The sequence below is a fragment of the Diadema antillarum genome, unplaced genomic scaffold, assembly GCF_040938485.1.
Source record: "Diadema antillarum isolate AM-2024a unplaced genomic scaffold, OU_Dant_1.0 seq00000773_RagTag, whole genome shotgun sequence".
NCBI classification, from domain to species: Eukaryota; Metazoa; Echinodermata; class Echinoidea; order Diadematoida; family Diadematidae; genus Diadema; species Diadema antillarum.
Window position 1 is genome coordinate 477,765 of NW_027271662.1, and position 19,925 is coordinate 497,689.

The 19,925-nt window shown below is 40.3% G+C and overlaps 1 protein-coding gene across 1 annotated transcript in view; it reads left to right on the forward strand.

Annotated features, from left to right (window-relative positions):
* Positions 1-19,925, forward strand: part of LOC139738898 (sodium-dependent noradrenaline transporter-like) — a 41,836-nt gene that overhangs the window by 13,572 nt on the left and 8,339 nt on the right. The window contains exons 3-5 of the mRNA XM_071649528.1: positions 15,748-15,994; positions 17,093-17,231; positions 19,244-19,378. Coding sequence (XP_071505629.1) covers positions 15,748-15,994; positions 17,093-17,231; positions 19,244-19,378 — 521 coding nt within the window. The remainder of the gene's footprint in view (positions 1-15,747; positions 15,995-17,092; positions 17,232-19,243; positions 19,379-19,925) is intronic.

Below are 19,925 nucleotides of genomic sequence, written 5' to 3' on the forward strand. Positions count from 1 at the left end.
TCCTTAATCCGAAAATGAAAAAAAGCTTCGTTATTCCCAAGGGTCGTTAATCTGAAAACGAAATATGGTTCGTCATTCTATAAGTTCGTTACTGCACACCTTCTTTTTATTAATAGAGTAAAAACGAACCTCTTTTTTCAAATTCTCTTTCACCAGTTTGGGGCCGTAATGGTCTTAATTTTTAACAGGGCAGAGCTAGACCCAATTGACATCAAGTGTACCCCGTGATATTATTCCCTTCGAAATGTAGACCAATTTTCTACAAGCTTCATCACGCCCGTGACTGACACTTTCTCCCTAGCGAAGTTTCCGAGCGCAAACACCTGAATGTGAACGTTGAACTTCAGAGAAAGTCAACTTCACAAATGCTATCATTTCCACGTAATTTGGCTCGATGCCCAAGAGTACTTTGCCGTACAAAGGGCACATCTGTTCAGCAATCATGTTCCAGCCAGCTAACGACTCCCTCTATCGGGAGTGTTTTCTTGTTGTTGTTCTTGTCGTTGTTGTTGCTGTTGTTGCTGTTGTCCTCGTCGTCGTTGTTGTTGTTGTTGTTGTCGTCGTTGTTGTAGCAGTATTCTTCACGAAACGTCACGGTCCATCCTGTCTCGTCTCCATCTTAAAACCATGAAACTACGATAGGCAAAGTTACTAATCTGACGCTAGTTTCTAAGGAGCAACAAAAACTGTGAGAAGAAAAGGGAATGGGTGGTAGACCGCGTACTCTTTCTTGGGTATGTATGTGGCCCTGAAAAAGGGCCACATACATTCTCTTGAAAACGGCTAGAACATGCTTGTCGAAACGTCGGGAGTGGGAAGGCCCTTTTCAGGGTCACATACATACCCAAGAAAGAATACGTGGTGCACCGTTAAGCCTTCTACCATCGATTCCCTTGTCTTCTCACATGGAAGCCTTCAAAGATTTCAGGAAAAGGGCAGTTATAGGATTTGATGCCCACCACTGCCTTCAAATCCTTGAACATGAGATTCATGGTTACATCAGAGATTATTACCTTCAACGCCTAAGATTCTTAATTCAGTAATAATTTAGAACATCCCTGCATGTGCATATGATTCATGGGTTCTTCAGATGACACCATCCTTGCGGCTGGAGATTATTTGTTCCACCAAAGATTTACAGTCGTGATTATGGTGCCTATAGCATTAAAGGTTCCCTCAGCGGCAAATATTCCATATTCCATTATGTAGTTTCAAGTTTTGACAAGAGGTTATACCAGTTCTTCCGCCTTAGATTGTTTGGTTCCACCAATACTCACCTATTGTTGTTCCAAAATTGTAGGTTCTTATCAGAAATGTAGTGGTTCTTTATATGCTCAATGTCATGGTTCCATCGCAGGTTTCCTGCCATGGAGTTGCACCCGTGGAACCAGAGTAAATTGCCAGGCATTTGGTGCAAAATGGTTGACAGGCCTCGCACCAAAGCTGTATGTTCTGAAGTGAAATCTTCTTCTTTTTTTCTCACCAGAGTTATCTCGTATTTTGACCTTTAATGTGAATATAGAAAATGAATGAATACAATATTCCTCTTTTCTTCTGATTCGACATGCAGTGTTCAGATTATGCTGGCGGAACCAGGTTTCTTCATACGGTAGCTCATTCTCATTATGGGTTTCATTTGAATAAATGAAGGTCACAATACACGAGAATCTTCCAAATGAATGTGGGCACCAATTTTAAGAAAAGATATCATACGAGACCAGCTATGCACTGGTGAAGAGCTTCACTAGGGGCGGATCCAGGAATTCTGTAAAGGGGGGGGGGGGGTCGCAACTAATATTTCTTTATATTTATATGCCACTTCCGGGTTTCATTTCTTTTTTTATTTTCATTTCTTTTGTTTTTAAAGGGGTCGTGCTCCGGTTGCGCCCTCCTCTAGATCCGCCACTGTTCACGAAAACATGGCTGGTCACGTACGATAGCTTTTTCTTACATTGCTGGCTATAGTCCAGAAGATCGACATAGCCTTGTGAATGCACACAATATGCTCCTACTTTGCCCTCCTTACTTGTTTTCTTCTTCTTTCATTCTTTCCATATCTGGTACAATTTATATTCCTATGATTATGATACATGTAGTCTTCTTCTCCTACTCCACTTTCGCTCTGCACTAAAACATGACACAACATCTGATATGCAGGCTGTTAACACGAATATCGAAAACTGTCGTATTACGAAGAAATCGCGGCGGCGGCATTGGCCCAAACTTTATGATAACAACAGCAACTGAATCAAGAGAAAATAGTTCCCAAGCTTGGCTCAGTGATGATATACGTCAATAAACTCATTGGACTGGTAAAGAATGTTGATATCATTGGCTCTGACACTGGGTAACGTATGTAGTATGTACATGAAATCCTAAACCATGAATTCGGGCCATTTCTGCGTGCGTCGTCCTATTTCGCATCTTTATAGAGTACCTTCACGTCTCTCTCGAGAGCCCCGTTGGTCTTGGGATATTTTTAGCCCAGACCATAGTCCCAAGAATGTATCAATATGTGCCACGGAAATCACAGTTGATGTGTCCATTTACTCCTATATTCCTACGTTCGTTCTCTGCATTGCGGAAAATCCCTCAGACAGTAATTTTAGAGACAAAAATAGCCCCGTTCATACGTGGTCAGAGGTTAAGCCAAGAGATTAATGGGTGCCTTTTGTCGATGTTGGCGTCTGCTGCCCCGTAACGTATACATACCAAACCCAACATTATCTTTCGGCGTAACGTTATACCATGGAACGTAGAAAGCAAATGTAATAAAGGAGAAGCACAACAGGGATGACGCCACAAAGAAACAGGGAAGTGCATGTGACTCATGTCGAGTCTGGCTTCATTTGGACTTTTTCAAGAGAGTTAAACTAAGATACAGAATCAGTTTACGTGCTATAATATCCAGGAGAGTGTGAGTATAATGTGAGAGCCTTTAGCGTATGAAATCAGTAGTCGGTATTTTTGCAGGTATACCTACAAGATGTTATGATCCACATGATGGTAAAATGAGATGATAACGATGAAGAAAGTTCAACAAATCATGAGAATGATAAGAACGGCAATGATAAAAGTCTTTATAATAAGATATACAATGATGATGATGTTACAATTAATCATATTATACTGACCTTTCTGAGCATTTCCCCGTATAGGCTTTCTTCTCACCTTCTTTATTGAGAAAGACATCAAACTATCGCAAATTGTCCTCACACACACTCTGGTTATAGTAATCGAGCTTGGGATATGCTGTTTAGGACATAACAGTTAACTTAATCACTTTGCTGACGTGAAATTTACGACAGAGAAACTTACACAGGGCCTTCACAGAAAACACCCCTGGACCCCTAAAGTGTCTGGTTTTGATTTGTTTAGACTAACAATGTGATTGGGAAATCGTAATTGCTACAAATTAATAGTCATATCTATGGTAAAGAATATCAAAGTATAGAACACACAGTTCAATTTGGTCCATGTATGTGTAACCGTATTAACTCTCACTCATGCACACCGAGGAACATTGTCTCCATGTGCTTTGGATTGAATGTCACAAAGAAACAAGTTTCGGACGTCTTCCTCTTCAGTACAGTGACCTTTCACCGTCCAATCCTCGATTTGCCAGGGTGTTGGGTTGACATCCATGCTTCTTCTCCCTGCCTAGGAGACATTTGATGCTGACAGACTCTGGCGTCGGGAATTGGTCTCCGCTGGAAGTGAATTAATCTCAGCATTACGACATTTATAACATTGGTTTACAAATCAACGCATGCAGCGATAATCGATCGCGGACCTGGCATGCAAGAGTCCAAGTGCGTACTATTTTTTCTAAACTCGAGTCGAGGTGGTGGCAGCGAAAATTGCCAACGAAATAGCGGAGCGTTGACAGGGGAAAATGGATGTATATCATATCGATGAGCAGGGTCTATGTCTGTATAATTATGTTATGTTGCTTGTTGATCGATTGTGTCTTCACGTTCACTTCCACCGTATTCCGCTTGGAAGTGGCAAAATCAGCATGGCACTTATTCAGATATTTGATAAAACTGTTCTCAGGAAATGACAAAGATGACATTTTTATTACATACCGATTGCGGGGACATGGTTACAAACTAAGTACGAATTATTTTGGAGCTTAGACCCCTGCTGATAAAAAGGTAACGTGACGTCATGCAAATAATGAGAAAAAGAATCTTCAACTGGTACAAATAGGATGTTTTCTTGGTTGCTTCCTCACATGGTCGATTATTACCCTATCATTGCCAGGAACTAATTCATACTCTTGGGTTGACAGGGACATGGCGGGTAAAAACACTCGACGAGATTCGAACTCGGGTCCTTCATTTGGGAGTCGGGAGTCTTCTTCTCTATGCCACAGCTCCCCAATATGGCTTTTCCTTTTTCTTTTTCTTTTTTTTGGTAAAGTCTCCGACTGCTGTCGGACGTGAGGTAAATATATGTGTTGACGCAGAAAGGTCTCTAACAGCAACATGCTTTGAGAGAAGATAAATGAAACATACCAGTAAAATGTTTTGTGCGTCTTTCTCTTGCCAAAAAGTGAACCTAACGTACTCGTCAGGTTGAACATTGCACATCACATGCTCTGTGTAGGCATCCGTTCAAATGCTGTCTTTTTTTTTAACGCCATGATTATTGGAGTACTAGTAGTGCAACTGGGTCAGACCGAATCCCCCAGGGGTCTGCGGGGTACACGAGCAAGATGCACTTTTGTGATTTCACCCTGTTCTAACTGTCACTGGTTGTCCTTGTTTGTATCGATCACGCACAAAATGTTGCCGCCATCTGGATCGGCGCGACATCCAGACAAGACTTGATTTAAATTTTTTCTTTTGATGTCTTCTGTCACTGAAATTTTGGGATGTGCAAACCTCCTTAAGAATTGGCGCAAATCCTTAAAAGCGAAACGTTGCAAATTACATATTTCCCTTTAATCTTTTTTACCGTGTTAAGAAGGTATCCAAATGCCTTTCAAGACGTAAGTCCATGACAACTCCTCTGTGTCAAGATAATATTCATCGCCGTCCCATATTGCCTGCTCAAATAATCATGGTCTTTTTTATGGTTTTGGGTTTGTTCATGTTTGTGTGTGTGTGTGTGTGTGTGTGTGTGTGTGTGTGCCTGTGTGTGTGCGCGCACGCGTGTGTGTGTGTGTGTGTGTGTGGCTGTATGAGTTCTTGCTTCGCAGATTGTGGGATTTATGTTTCCGTCAAGATCAACTGTTCCATTTTTTTTTAGAAATGATTTATTTGAGAAATGTTAGATTGCGCTCTATCCTGTTGAACAGTCATGATCCTGCGCGGGCTCGTCTGGTCACCAACCCCATCCTTTTCTGCCGTTAACGAGAAGTGACATTGGGCCTGAACATGCACATACAAATCAATTGGGAGCATATACACAGGTCGTATAGCGTCGTTGTCAGTGATTTTGCTTTGAAAAGTCACCAGCCTATCTCTATCGATGTTCCATAGTCTAGATCGGAATTACTAGATAAAAGTAGGGGCAAGATTCGAAGAAATGCTGATGCATAATTATTCTCCCCATGCAGTGATAAAATCAACTATTTCTGTCAAATGATTCCATTGCACTCTTCTTCACAGCACGCTGATTGAGGCTTACTATCGAACAATCATTGGGATGTGGCAGACTAAAATGAAGCCATCAGGGTTCATAACAATATTTCTGTCAAGCGAAGGAAGATGACTTTCTTCTATCCAACTATCCATGAGGGTTACGAGGTGAAAATGTCGACGCGCTGTTTAAGGGTAACATTCTACTTTATGACTCTAAGAAGAAGAGAAACAATTCAGGTAAAATGAACGGCAAAATGTCAAAATTCAAAATTGAACCTAAAAAGAAGGTATTCATGTCAAACGTAGGCCTACAGACAAATCATCGCTATTTTTTTTTTCTTTTTATGGGGGGGGGGGGGGTTGGAGGGACGTTTGCAGTAACTTGGCAATGAATGATAACTTGGACGTATAGGAAAGGGATGAAGTTGCTACATTATCGTTAAAAAAAGAGTGATCGTCACATTTTTTTCCATAAACAAATCAATGAGCTGTAATTGTCCCCTCCGTGGATAATCTTATTGTATAGCGCATAGAAAGTGGATCTTCTGTGAATATGCGAAACTTCTATACCATTTTGTTAGTTTAGTTACTCTATGATATTTTATCCAAGCCAACTTGAACAAGGTATAGAATTGCACTTCAACCCGCACCGTCCTTCCACTGATCAGATGTGGCATGTGTTAATCCTACGGAAGATTACAACATCTCAGACCCATTTGTTCGGAAGGCATGTCTCCATCCCTAAAGGTTCGTATCGTGCCTGGATTTTTGCTAACATTAGGAAGCTTTAGATTTTAGACGCGCGGACGTTCAAAGAGAAAAAAACATGGTCTGAGCGTGCGCAGTAACTTGACGTGCGCTTCTGCGCACGCTCAGACCATGTTTTTTTTCCCTTTGAACGTCCGCGCGTCTAAAATCTATAAAGCTCCCTATTTTAATGTGGCGACGCGACGGTCCTTAACCCTTTGTGTGCTTGGAGTGTTGATTGGCACAGAAAACCCCATAGCATTGTACACACTGTCCAAAGTCCCTGGTAGTGTAAGGGTTAAATCGCAATTTTCTGCCATATGTTCACGTTGACGTTGATGAATAGATTTTTTTCAGACTTTCGAAATTGAAGCAAGTGCAAAAGTTTCATTAAAAAGAAAAACGAAGAGGAAAAAAAGGTGACGAAATTTGAAGTTTCAGTTGATGTTGTTTTTAGTGAATTATAATTCGAAGAAAAAGGTGATGATGACATATCTCACAGCTCTCTCATTAGTTTGTGAGAATAAAGAATTATGTCAATTGTTACAAATAAATACATACATATATTGCATAATATATAGTAATAATGATAATAATTTATTTGTATAGTACTTATATAGCGCATAACACATAGTGCATATAATGTCCCTATGCGCCCAGAAAATGGAAAGATTACACACAAAAACATACAATTCCAATTACAGTGATGTACGTGATCGTTATTATACAAATGATGCACAGGATAGAGTGCGTTAATGTAGGCGTAGTGCACTCGAGGGTATTTACAATTGTGAAAGATGCACGAGGCGAAGCCGAGTGCATGTTGCACTACATTGTAAATACCCGAGAGTGAGCTACGCCTCCTCTAGCGCCACGAAATAATCCTGTGCATCATTTGTTTTATAAAATGGGTCGAAAATTCGAAAACTAACAGCATTTTTCAGCGTTTTTCACGTACCTTTGTGGGTCAAGACGTCCGAAGATGTTCGTCCCAAACATTTACGCACGTCGCACTCGGAAATCCCGCACATACATTATGATGGGGGGGTTGGGTTTCCGGACACTTAAGTTCCCGAATGAAAACTTATTTATTTTACATAGAATATGCACCCTTTACCTTAAAGACTTGATATAGACTCCTCATATAGGTCTACTAGACAACATACTCTGAAAACGGCGTGAGAATTAACCTGCTAAATCGTTGGATTTGCCCTTCAAAGTGACTTCATGTACGCGTCCGGTCCCACAACGCTTGGTCTACTGTACTGTAAGTAGAGTATACGTACGCCAAACCTGTGCCACACATTGTTATGCACAAGGGAAGAAAGGCCGGCCGGCCGGCAGCCCGAACTAGAAGTTGTTTACAGGATTGACAGCGCGTATGCATGCAATTCAAAGGAGCCGCCGCGCGCACAGACGATCGGCAATAGGATTTAACACGCAGTGCAATGGGACTGAGTAACCAAGGCACACGTCACTCATTTCAGCGCTTCCTATTGGCTACATTCTTGAACCCATTTTATAAGATATTATGTAGGCCTATACGTGGTCGGTCGATATTTTGGCAACTAAAACCTACTTCTCCTAGAACATCAATTATTGTTGCTTGGTTGTAACAAGACTACAATAATTGATTGAAAAAGATTATCTCATTCTTAAAGATTTTTTTGGAAGTTCATTGGGATATGAGTTCGTGACATCCTCACCGTCTCGTATTGACATGATGTGTTTCCGATTTACATCATTTAATTACATCTTTCAGAGCTTTATTTTTTTTAATCCATCTTTCTACTCACGTACTTATACTTTTAGTTTCCAGTCAGTTCTCATCAATGTGCACGATGTATTTTTTTTTTCTATTTTGCAAGATGGCTGCTCATCTCTTCACAATGTGGCACAACAATTACCTGGTAAAAGCACGTCCAGGCTGTACGCGTGCACTCACTCATTTCTACGGGGAGCCATACCCGCCGAAATGTGAGTCCCAGAATGCCAATCCAATCACATTCGCGTAATTTTGTCCATATTATTCTCTAATCGAATTGCGAAAATTCGCCCCTCGACTACCCAGAAGTATGGTCTGTATTTTTCTGGCTGGCTAGACAGGGGCGCGGTGAATACCATTCCTCCACGCTTCCCTACAGTGGCCGGAGCGTCGGGGCAAGGCCCGACGAGAGCCCAGCATCGCCACGAGGGAGCGCCAAGAGCAGCCGGATAGCTGCTTGGGTTAAGCAGGAACTCATTACGGCGACATTGGACTGCTAAACTTCGTTATGGTCCATAATTCATCTTTGCCATTGATTTTCTCTCGAAATGAAAGATCGCTGAACTTTCCTGTTCCAGCCGCAAACCGCACAGCGAATAGTCGTTGCAAAATTAAATGAATCGTGTCTGGCATTACCACAACAATGACAACACATAGCATGAGAGGCATAAAGACTCTCATGCTCCGTTTTCAGGACTGCATACCCTTGACATGAAACAGAACGCCCAGTTCACTTGGAATATAATTATGTGCAACCATAACAGTGGCAGATCGGGGGTAGGGGTGGGGGCGGGCACCGGGCGCGTTCCCCCCCCCTTTTTTTTTTGATAAAAGAAATAAAAAAGAAAAAATAAAGGGGCGCACTGAGTGCGCTCCCTTTAACTTCTTGTAAGTATGCATGAAATCGTACAATGATCCTTGCGCCAGCCGATTGTAGTGCTACCAGAAAATTGTGTTTTCGTGTAAAAGCCTTTATTTTTTCTTCCTTGTCAGCCCATTAACCCCGGAAGTGGCATGAGAAAATACCTGTAAAGGCCGTTTTATTTTTCTTGTCAGTTGTCAGAATTACGGAATTCCTGGATCCGTCCCTGCATTACGCAGAAAATATCAGAAGTCTTGAACATGCTGTAACGACTTGCTGAACTGCGTGAACTCAACTTGACAAGAAAGTGTGACGACGAATTTTTCTAAAAACTCTGCCTCGTTTTCTTTTATGACGTAAATCCCTCAGCCAGGGGGCGTGGCTGGACTCATAAAAAAAAAAATCTAAAAAAGTTTAGACGGAAACGAAATAAACTTGCTAGAGTCACGCACGGCCGGGTCATGAAACGGATTTGATCCGGTTGAAAATGAGCCGGATTAGTCCCGGAATGGAGAGTAATTTATGCTACAGTCACACACAGCCAGATTTCGAACCGGGTCCATAAGGAATTATAACCGTATCGACCCGGTTCGAGCCGTAGGGACCCGTATTGATCCGTATCGAACCGTTTAAAAATCCGCTTTTTAAATCCTTAACTGAATCCTTTTCGACCCCTATCGACCCGTGTCAACCCGCTTCGACCAAGTCCGACCCGGGTGTAAAACTTGTCATTATCCGTTGCATTGAAGGCAATGCGGTATACGGTAAGGGTTCATACGGTTTTACGCTGCTGATGCAGCGGGTCGATGCGAGTCAATGCGGTTCGAACCGGGTCAATTCGGATATCAATACGGAATTGAAATCCGTGAGAAAATTTTTAACATGACCGAAAAATTTTTCACCGCCGTATCGTATCCCCCGGAATCCATCAGGAATTGACACGGGTTACAATGCGGGTCAATGCGGATCTCTACGGCTCGAACCGGGTGGATACGGTTTTAATTCCTTATGGACCCGTTACGAAATCCGGCCGTGTGTGACTCTAGCAAAATGAAATCATTGCCGGTAGGTACTTACGCGTGCTGTTCGTTATTCCGAAGGTTCGTTATTCCGAAGGTTCGTTTTTCCGAAGGTTCGTTAATCTGAAACACACAAATTCCCTATACCTAGAGGTTCGTTAATCCGAAAATGAAAAAGGGTTCGTTAATCCGAACATTTGTGGCGTTATTCCGAAGGTTCGTTAGTCCGAAAATGAAATAGGGTCCGTAACGTACCTTCGGAATAATGAGCTTTGTTTCATTTTCGGATTAACGAACCTTATTTCATTTCGGATTAATAAACCTTCAGAATAACAAACCTTATCACATTTTCGGATTAACGAACCTTCGGAATAACGAACCTTGGGACTAAAAGAATCTTCGGAATAACGAACCTTCGGAATAACGAACTGTAACCGGTACTTACATTTCTACGTGCTTCGTAAAATACACCATTTTCAACTGACAGCTTTTCAGTCTTCAAGATCATGGCGTCACTATGTAATCAGTACCCGTATATACTTTCCTTTATCTTGTTTAAATTGTCTATCAAATATATTGCATGTAAGCTAAATTATGGTCGAAATAGAAATCATTCACAACTGCAGTCAGCTGATGATACATGCTACTGTCGATGTTTGTTGGATGAACTCTTTTGCGTATTGCCGAAAATTGAACGATATCACCCCCTTTAACAAGCCCGTAAATTCAGAGAAAATCAATCATGATAGGTTGGGGATCCTAAGGAGGGGTGGGTCTACACTTAATCTGCAGCGTTTCGTATCAATTGAAATAATATAATAGCTTTTTTTTCTGAGAAAAGGGACGCTGTTAAGTATCAAGTAGGAAACGCAATTTGATTTTGATGGAAGGCACAAACTAATACACATTGTAATCTAAACTCTTTCGTTTGAAGTTAGTTTTTCAAGAGAGTTTGCAACGGCAGGCCTACGTGCGTCTCAGTTTCTCCATAGGAACCAATTTATCAACATTACCTCGTTTCCCGCGTAGGAACTCGATTGACTAACTTGATGAAGGCAAACCATCAGCCTCGTTGGCAGTGATGGAGTGATACAGAATCACCCCTCACACCGAGACACATGTACAATCCACATTCACTTTTACAATTACTTTTATGCGTTTTGTTCCATGATTCTATTCAACGATTCCAAGACAAATGGTTACTACCTGGAAAAGTGTATTATAAAGCACGATTAATGACAAAAGTGAATAATTATAGTATATCCATTAGGTCCCTTTCATCCAACTATACATTACAACAAAAACATAACTATAACCGCGGGCATAGTGAGGTTGACTGGTTTAAAACGGGTGCACGTCACGAGACCGATAACCACAAGTCATACAGCCTACCAGTTATACCGCCCACGAGTCATACAGCCCATGAGTTCGACACTTTCAAAATGTCATAATTTCCTTATCTTTCATCCAATTTCATGTCAAATTTTTACTGTTTAAGTCGTAAGATGTTACTCTTTTTTTTATCAGATTAACTTATATTTGGACTGAATTTCCCTTTTAATAGTCCCGGATCCTGCTTGTAATGGTAGACAAAAGTCAAACTGGATGGGAAGAAGCTTGACGATCGAGGTACTCCAAATTATCGGGAAAGTACCATGGCGGAGAAATAAACTCTACGGAGTGTGGTGGTCCTTTCACAGGGCCATATGTCATTCACCCAATTTCCTCTCATGAAATGTATCACAAAGTTTATACACGCGACAGATTGATGGTTCTCCAGCAAACTGGAGAACCATTGTTATGGTAATGACCTAACACAATGCTTATTAGGGTCTTGCGTTTGTCGGGGGGGGGGGGGGGAGAGAAACCTGGTAGCTTTATCCCAATATGCTTCTTCCCTGACTGGAACTCTTTGGAACTTTCTCATTCCTCCAAGACCCCGCTGAGAATTCGGGGCCATGTTGTTGACATGGCTTTAATGACGGGCAAGGGACAAAATGGCAAGTGTGCATCGGGCGCTGAGAAGAATGATGGCAGCAAATTACTACGACAAATCGAACTCGGCAGCGGGGCGCGAACCTCGAGAGACGAACAGCTCGCTTTCTTTTGTTTTCAGGCACGTTTCTCTTTTTAAAAGCTTGTCCCGTGGAATGTTGGCTTGAACACACATGCGCAAGTGGTGGACGAATTTTGTTTGATGAGTCAAGCCGATGAGGATTGATATCCAACACTCTGCGCGGGGCACGGGATAGCGTGAAAATCACGAGTGCCGAAAAGTTGCAGGATGCCGTAAAGTTGCAGAATGCCGTAAAAGATATGCAACATTTTGATCAAGAACGAGAAGAGAGCAACGTTTTCGACGAAATGCTGATACTAATTGGCTTCTATGGAAAAATATTTTTCTTCTTCAATCAACTGACTTAAAGATTATTTGATATTTCTAAGAGAGACAGAATAAAGCACTACCGAATCATTGGAAAGGCAACATCCTCACATGACGCGCCTACGTCAACTCAGTTCTCGAGGGCATTAGAAGGGTCATCTGTCATAGTTTTACCAGGGAGGTGCTTGGTTTTACCAAGTAACACATTGAAGACTTGTAGTTTGTCACATTAATGAGCCTTCGTTTATTTTCTTGCACATGCTTTGTCTTCTCTTTAGTATCTGGGCAAAACGAGCCTTCTACTCCTGAAAGCATTTTCTAAAGGGAAATGTGTGAAGGGTATGAATAGAAAAAAAAAATGTAAAAGAAATTAAACGAAAACTTCAGAGTGTAACGTTTGTAATTTCATGTGACATATGTCAAGTTTAAAACGGTTAAGGGCGATGTTCCGTTTAATCTCCTGTCAGAGGTTCTTCGGAAATTCACCCAAAATATGAAGAGTTTGTTTGCAAAAACCGATAAGACCATTTTGAAGATTTTGAAGTACGGTCTCTGTCATAAAGTACAAAATAATACCTTTTAAATGATATATTGGTCACTACATATACAGGTACATTTTGAAGTTATGGTCAAAAGAAGCAAAAATTTTCTTATCATTCTCTTTATTTTTCTTGACCTTTAATCGCAAATATCTCCATTTGGCAAATATGGACTTATCGGTTTTTGCGAACAAACTCTTCATATACTTACATGGATTTAAACTCAGTGAATGCAGTATAATATTTATTAGTAGGTCCTAATGAGAAAAAAAAATAATAAGATCACTGAAGGCAAGAATATCGAACAATCCGTAAAAAATGTAATATACTCAGTATTCAGTACGGTAACTTGTTTTGGTTAAATCCACGAGCCGTTATCGCGTTGGTGATGTCATAGTACTAGTATTTGAACGATATTAAGAAAATGTAAAGAAAATTGCACAGAATTTCCTTTTTTTTAAATAAAAAGTATCTATTACTTCGACTTTACACCAACATAATATGCTTCAGGTCTTATATTTTTCCCCGCCTTGGATGAAGGAGGTTAGTTAAATGGTCTTTCATTATCCTGCACAAAAAAGAGAAAAAAAAAAGAAAATTATTATGTGAAATTCTCTTTACATATGTATATGCATATTATGAGTATATATATATATATATATATATATATATATATATATATACATATATATATGTCTGTGTGCCTATATATATATATATATATATATATACTATCTATATATACATTTGTATTTATATACTCCCCCACGTAAACTGTCGCACTACGAAAATAGCTTTCCTTTCTTTGTAGGAATAATGCAGTTTATTCTACGAACAGTTACCCTTGTGACATTTTTCTCCTCCAATGTTTGTACGAGGTAAACCAAATGACGATTAGATTTACAACACTTCCGACTAGGTTTGCAGATATAACCGTCTATTTCCCTAAAAATAGATTTCTTACATGTCGAGAGTGTCCCCAACACTTGTTCAAAACTGGCATGACAAAATAAACAGATCAATACCACTGCCCGTCTAGATGAAATAACATAAAGAGAAAGGGGGAGAGAGAGAGGAAGAGAGAGAAACGCGTTAAATTTTCGCGGTGATGCATTGAAGTCGGGAGCGCTAAAACAGTTGTAAATCGTCTTGTGACGTAATTAAGCTGTGTACCTATGGAAACCACGTTCTTGGTATTGGCAAAGGATACATCTATTTCATTCGTTTGACACTCGTGCCAAGAAATCTATAGTGTAAGCCTTCTTTATTATATGTGTCACGGTGCTAAATGAATCAGTGAATAGGTTTACTCTCGAATTTTTGTACATTTTCATCTCGAGTATATCTACTAACTAAAGTCATCACAATCTTCCTCTAGAGCTAACCATCCTTTGTTGATTAATGCGACTTTAAAGAACCCGCCAGTAATATCCATCCTATGGATGATCATGCAAATTGGAGAGAGAAACAGTTTAAGTGAGTGGAGAACATGCGGCTACTAAATGAGGAGAATCATACATTGTTGTTTGTATTTTACTTGTGTTGAAAATCAAGACGATTTAGCATTTCAGTCTCAGTTTCAGTAAGTTTTATTTCTCCACTTGTACATAACAGAAAATAAGTATAACAATATCAAACATATTATTCACAAGTCATGAAAATACAAACAAGATTTCACATTACAAGTATGTAATCATGTGAATTAATAATACATGAATTCATTATAGATCTTAAGTGTACAGGTGGGGGAGACAGATATCAAAAAGCAAATCGCTTGACTTGGACAACGGCCTCTGAACATATATGCCTTGTAACATTTTCTTTTTAAAACTAAAGGAACGGAACGCACACACACGTAAAACAATTAACGTAAATCTTTAAAGTATTCTAAATGTCATTTGACCAAAAAGGACAACATAAGGTGGAATGTCTGAAGACGAGAAAAAAAAAGAGAATAAGGGACCCGAATAGGAAGAGTAGAGAGAAAAGAGAAGAGAGGAGAAGAGAGGAGAAGAGAGGGAAAAACGATGCGATACAGTGTTCGGGAGTTGGGAACTTTAAAACAAAAGCGTAATTTCTCATTCGAGTGGTACATTGCGAGAAGAACGTTTTTATAAGATGATTTATAACATTGTAGAGAAGAACTGCGTTTAAGGTCATCATTCATTGAGTTCCATACATCTGGACCATGATGTCTTATGGAATTTTGATTTGTAATGGGTTTAGGATTTTCCAAATGATAATCTGTTGCGTGACGGGTAGGATATGAATGAATACTATAATTTGAATATCTTGCGTATGAGAAGGTAATTGGAATACGAGAAGGAAATTGTTGTGTATACAAATATCAATGTTAACAGCTTGTAGTAAAATAAAGAGTGTGTACTCCGAAGTGGATACATTGATAAGTGTTTAAACTGTGATTATATCATATCATTGAAGAGCTTATTGAAGCGGATATGAGAATAAAGTCATTCACACCGTGTCACTGACTGAAGTAACAAAAAAAAAGAGCGCAGCGACATGATTTCGTTTCAATACTTGGGGCGATATCACATATTGTGCCATACATCGACAGCAACTGGGTTCATTTCGATCCGTGACGTCGCCACGTACGGATTCGGAAAGATGCCTAGTCGGATAATGATATTACTTTTATGAGTTTCTATATACTCCAACATGACTCACTGCCACGTTAATTATATTTCTGCAGTCATTTACAACAGCAACCTTTTGGCGATGACAATTAAGACATAATACGTTTTCAACGTTTTTTTTTTCCTTTGTCTTCTACTTCTTTGTCTTTTTCTTCTTCCGATTTTTTTGTCTTCATTTAATCAGGAGTGGGCTGGGCCGTGGTACTGATGGCGTGGTATGTTGGCTTCTACTACAACGTGGTCATCGCCTGGTCTTTCTACTACCTCTTTGCCAGCTTCACCAAGCTGCTCCCGTGGACGTTCTGCGGCAACACGTGGAATACAGAGTGGTGCTTCGACGAGACCATGAACGCCACCTGGAAGGAGGTCGAGGGCGAGCTGATGTGGCACAACGCGTCCACGGGGTCAACCCCTGCCACCGAATACTTTGAGTAAGATCTCCTTCGCACACCCTCACACCAAACGATTTCTTCACTATATGCCAAACATAAATTCTACCCACAAATATAATTCTAACCCTAATCTTAATCCTGACATTGAACTACGTGTAAATCAAAAACCCTATCACAGCCCCAACCCCAACCTAAGTCATTTGAGAAAATAAGACCGGAGTAATTGTCACCGGCCACACCATCACACTCCTATTACCGGTTGTTTGTTTGTTGTATAATTATTCCTTTCCTTACAAGGAATAGTATTAGCTCGGTAGAACCTCTTCTTGTTCTAACATCGAGTATTCTAATTTTAAAAGAATGTTGTTGTCTTGTACTACAGTTACTGTGTAAGTTATTCTTGAGGGGCTACATGCGTGTGAATAGATCGTGATATTGGGAAAAGAAGAAATCAAGCATTTGTGTGCAGCGGATCAAACCAACGTACCACACTTTGACTGGAATCATAACGGGTTGTTATGACAAGCATATTCCCAGATTGGTGGGTCATGATAAATGACAAAACAAAAACAAAAGCAAAGAAAGCAAAATAAGACAAGACAAAAAAACAAAAAAAATTACCGAAAATGGTGGGGGATTTTTTTCCTCCTCTACTCTCGGGCAGCAATAACAACATAGAATATCATTACAAATATAAATCGTTCAGGTTGACATCATTATCATATTATATCAAAATCGTGCAGCAATGGATGCTACGGTCACATTCTGATTCTGAGGATGATTTCAATCGACACTCATGTGTTAGTAAAGTATTTCTGGTCAAACCAAATAATCTCTTAGATTATGGATGTTGGTGGATACTGCATTACATGAAATGTACCTGAAAACAGAAGAAAACAATAGATGTAGTCAACAGCCGAAATGTTCATTTGCCCTTGTTAAAGCGTGTATAAACGTGCAAAGCACAGTAATAATATATTCCACACTCAGTGTTAACGTACACACGCACACTCAAACACACACAAACACACACACACACACACACACACACACATACACACAAACACATAATGTTACATAATGAATATTTTTCCCACCATTTAATACGTATGGAACGAATTGTCCTTTCCGTTGTAGTCGTGAGATGCTGAGGCGGCACGAGAGTAGCGGTCTGTTCGATTTGGCTGGGTTGTCATGGCAACTGCCTCTTTGTCTTCTCCTGGTCATGATCATCCTTTACTTCTCGATATGGAAAGGCGTCAAAACATCGGGAAAGGTATGAACCTCGCTACAGAGGATGATGGTAAGGATGAGGATTATGATGATGACGATGATGATGGTGGTAATTTTAGTGCACATCAGGAAATGACAACGGGATCCCCCAAACAAAACAATTTTGCTGATGAATTAATATCAAAATCTAAAGCTCTGTTTTAACTGATGTGGTTACAATCCATGCATATTGTGATCGCCGAGCGGTATGGAATTCTGTTTGGACTGTTGCGCATGCGTGTTGAATGTATCAAAGGAATGTTACCACGAAAGCCTTTAAAAAAAAATTAAAAGTTTTTCGGGGTAACGTCTGGGCAATGTCGGGGTAGTTACCCTAAATGGCTAGGGTAGAATTTGGCAAAAGTTACCGCGACAATGTCTGAGCAACATTTTTTTCGGGGACCGTTTTTGACAGGAAGTTTATAAAAATGCCCTGACGTTTTCGCGATAACTGGTTTTGAAAAGCTCTTAAAACTGGGCTACAGAGAAAGATCAGCTAAAATCATAGACAGTGATGATATCATAGCACAAACATAGATATATCACAACAAACACAACCACACACACACACGCACACACACACAGAGTGCAAACATATACATACACGTCACCCTTCCCTTCAGAGTACACACAAACACACATACAGAATATCACATGAACGCTGAGTCACAAGCACACACTACTCGTGCCCAAGGGCCAAACCTCTTTCAATTCAGTTCCTCACAATAATACATCGGAACTTTTGCCGGGTGTGGGAATGGTAAATGGTAAGGTGTACAGCCTGGTGTCTGACTAAGATTCGAATGTTTCCTCTAGACAAGTTTGTTTGCCTTGGTCTGTGAGAGCTGGTAAGGTTATCACAAAAAGAGGCCGCGGAGACCGTAATATATATTTGCTAAGTACCTCTTGACAGTGTAGGGTTTACATCTCTTCACGAATGACTGTACACTTTACGTATTTGATATAAATATTATATGTACGAATAGAGAGGAGGAGGGAGAGAGGAAGAGAGACAATGGTGTAGATGACGTGTAAGCACATTTTCCTAAAATATCCGTTCGACGTTTACTTTCAAATTTGAAGTTGCACTTTGCTCGCTGAGCATTTTTCGCGACTAAATATCTTCAGCTTTGCGGTTCTCTCAACCTTCTTTCACGTTGGCGATGTGTGTTGCGCCTTAGTTAAATCATTTATCTAATTTTAAAAGATACCTAAACGCCTAAACGTTGTTGCTTTCAAGCAATTAAAAAAAACCGTCCTATACAAGTGTTACAAATCTCAGGTTGGAATGTCATCCCGTAAGAGAATTTAAGAGCATAGCAGTCAACATGACTCATCCAGTGTTAGAATGATAAAGTTCACTATGATCATAATGAAAATGAGAATAATAAGAAGACGGGAAAATAGTCGTAAATTGATGAAGAAGAATTGTTCATTCTTCCACATCGCACTAGATGTCATTGTTCTTTGTATAAAAAAAAAAACCCAATCATCTGTCTGCGTCAAAGACTAAATAGACGGGGTCATCCCACGAGAAGGACACCAACGAGTCATACAGCCTACTAGTCAAACAGACCATGAGTTTGACACTAGGCAAACAAGGCCCACAAGTTTGACACCAGGCAAACAAGGCCCACGAGATTGACACCAGTAAAGCAAAATAGGCCCACGAGTTCGACACTAAGCGAAAACAGCCCATAAGACCGACATTATATTTCAGGGGCCTTAGTGTGTCGAACTCGTGGGCCTTGTTTGCCTGGTGCCGGACTAATGGGCCTTATTCGCTTAGTATCGAACCCATGGGCTGCATAACTCGTGGGCTGTATGATTCGTACGGTGGGTGTCGAATTCCTGACGTGCACCTAAACAAATGTTGTAAGTGAGGGTTTGAGTGTAAGGAAACCGAATGGGACAAACCAGGTAAACAGTTGAAACTACCGAGGACAGGTGTCTGGTGTTTTAAATGCCCTCATTGATTCTGTCCTGACGGATACATTATATTTTTCACGTCTTCAGGTGGTGTGGGTGACAGCCACGCTGCCGTACTTTGTTCTCACCATCCTTCTCATTCGCGGCGCCACCCTTCCCGGGGCCGGTACGGGCATCAAGTTCTACCTCCTGCCAGACTTCAACCAGCTTGCTAATGCACAGGTGAGGGTGCACCCTCGGTTAATGCGAGCGTTGAAGCATTATTCCTGTTGAATGTGAGGTGCATTTTTGTTGCTATCTGTCCGTTTTTCTTCGTTTTTTACGTAGACAGGTTGAATTGACAGGAGACTCTAGACTTCTCAGAAACATTTGTGCATTTCTTGACTTGGTAATAGTGAGAAATATACATTGTATAAGCCAGTGGAACGCATATTGATTTATGTTCGACTTTCCTAATTCGCCTACTTTGTCACCTACTTTTATAAAAATCGGTGTCCTTTAGGAGATTCAACTAACAATGACTAAGGAATCCAGATTATGGACCATCTGTACTTGCTTCTGTTCTGTCTGACCTTTATTACCAGAATGTTGTTTTCAGCTGTGTCTCAAACGCTTCATCTTGCTTTATAGACAAAGAGTGACATTTCGCAGGCTAATGCTTTTAATGATTCAAGTAAAGCATTTCAAGTTAATCATCAAAATCAATGAACAACAACTGTATCATCATAAATGAGATTATAAGTCAACAATTGAGCAACAGACAAAAAAT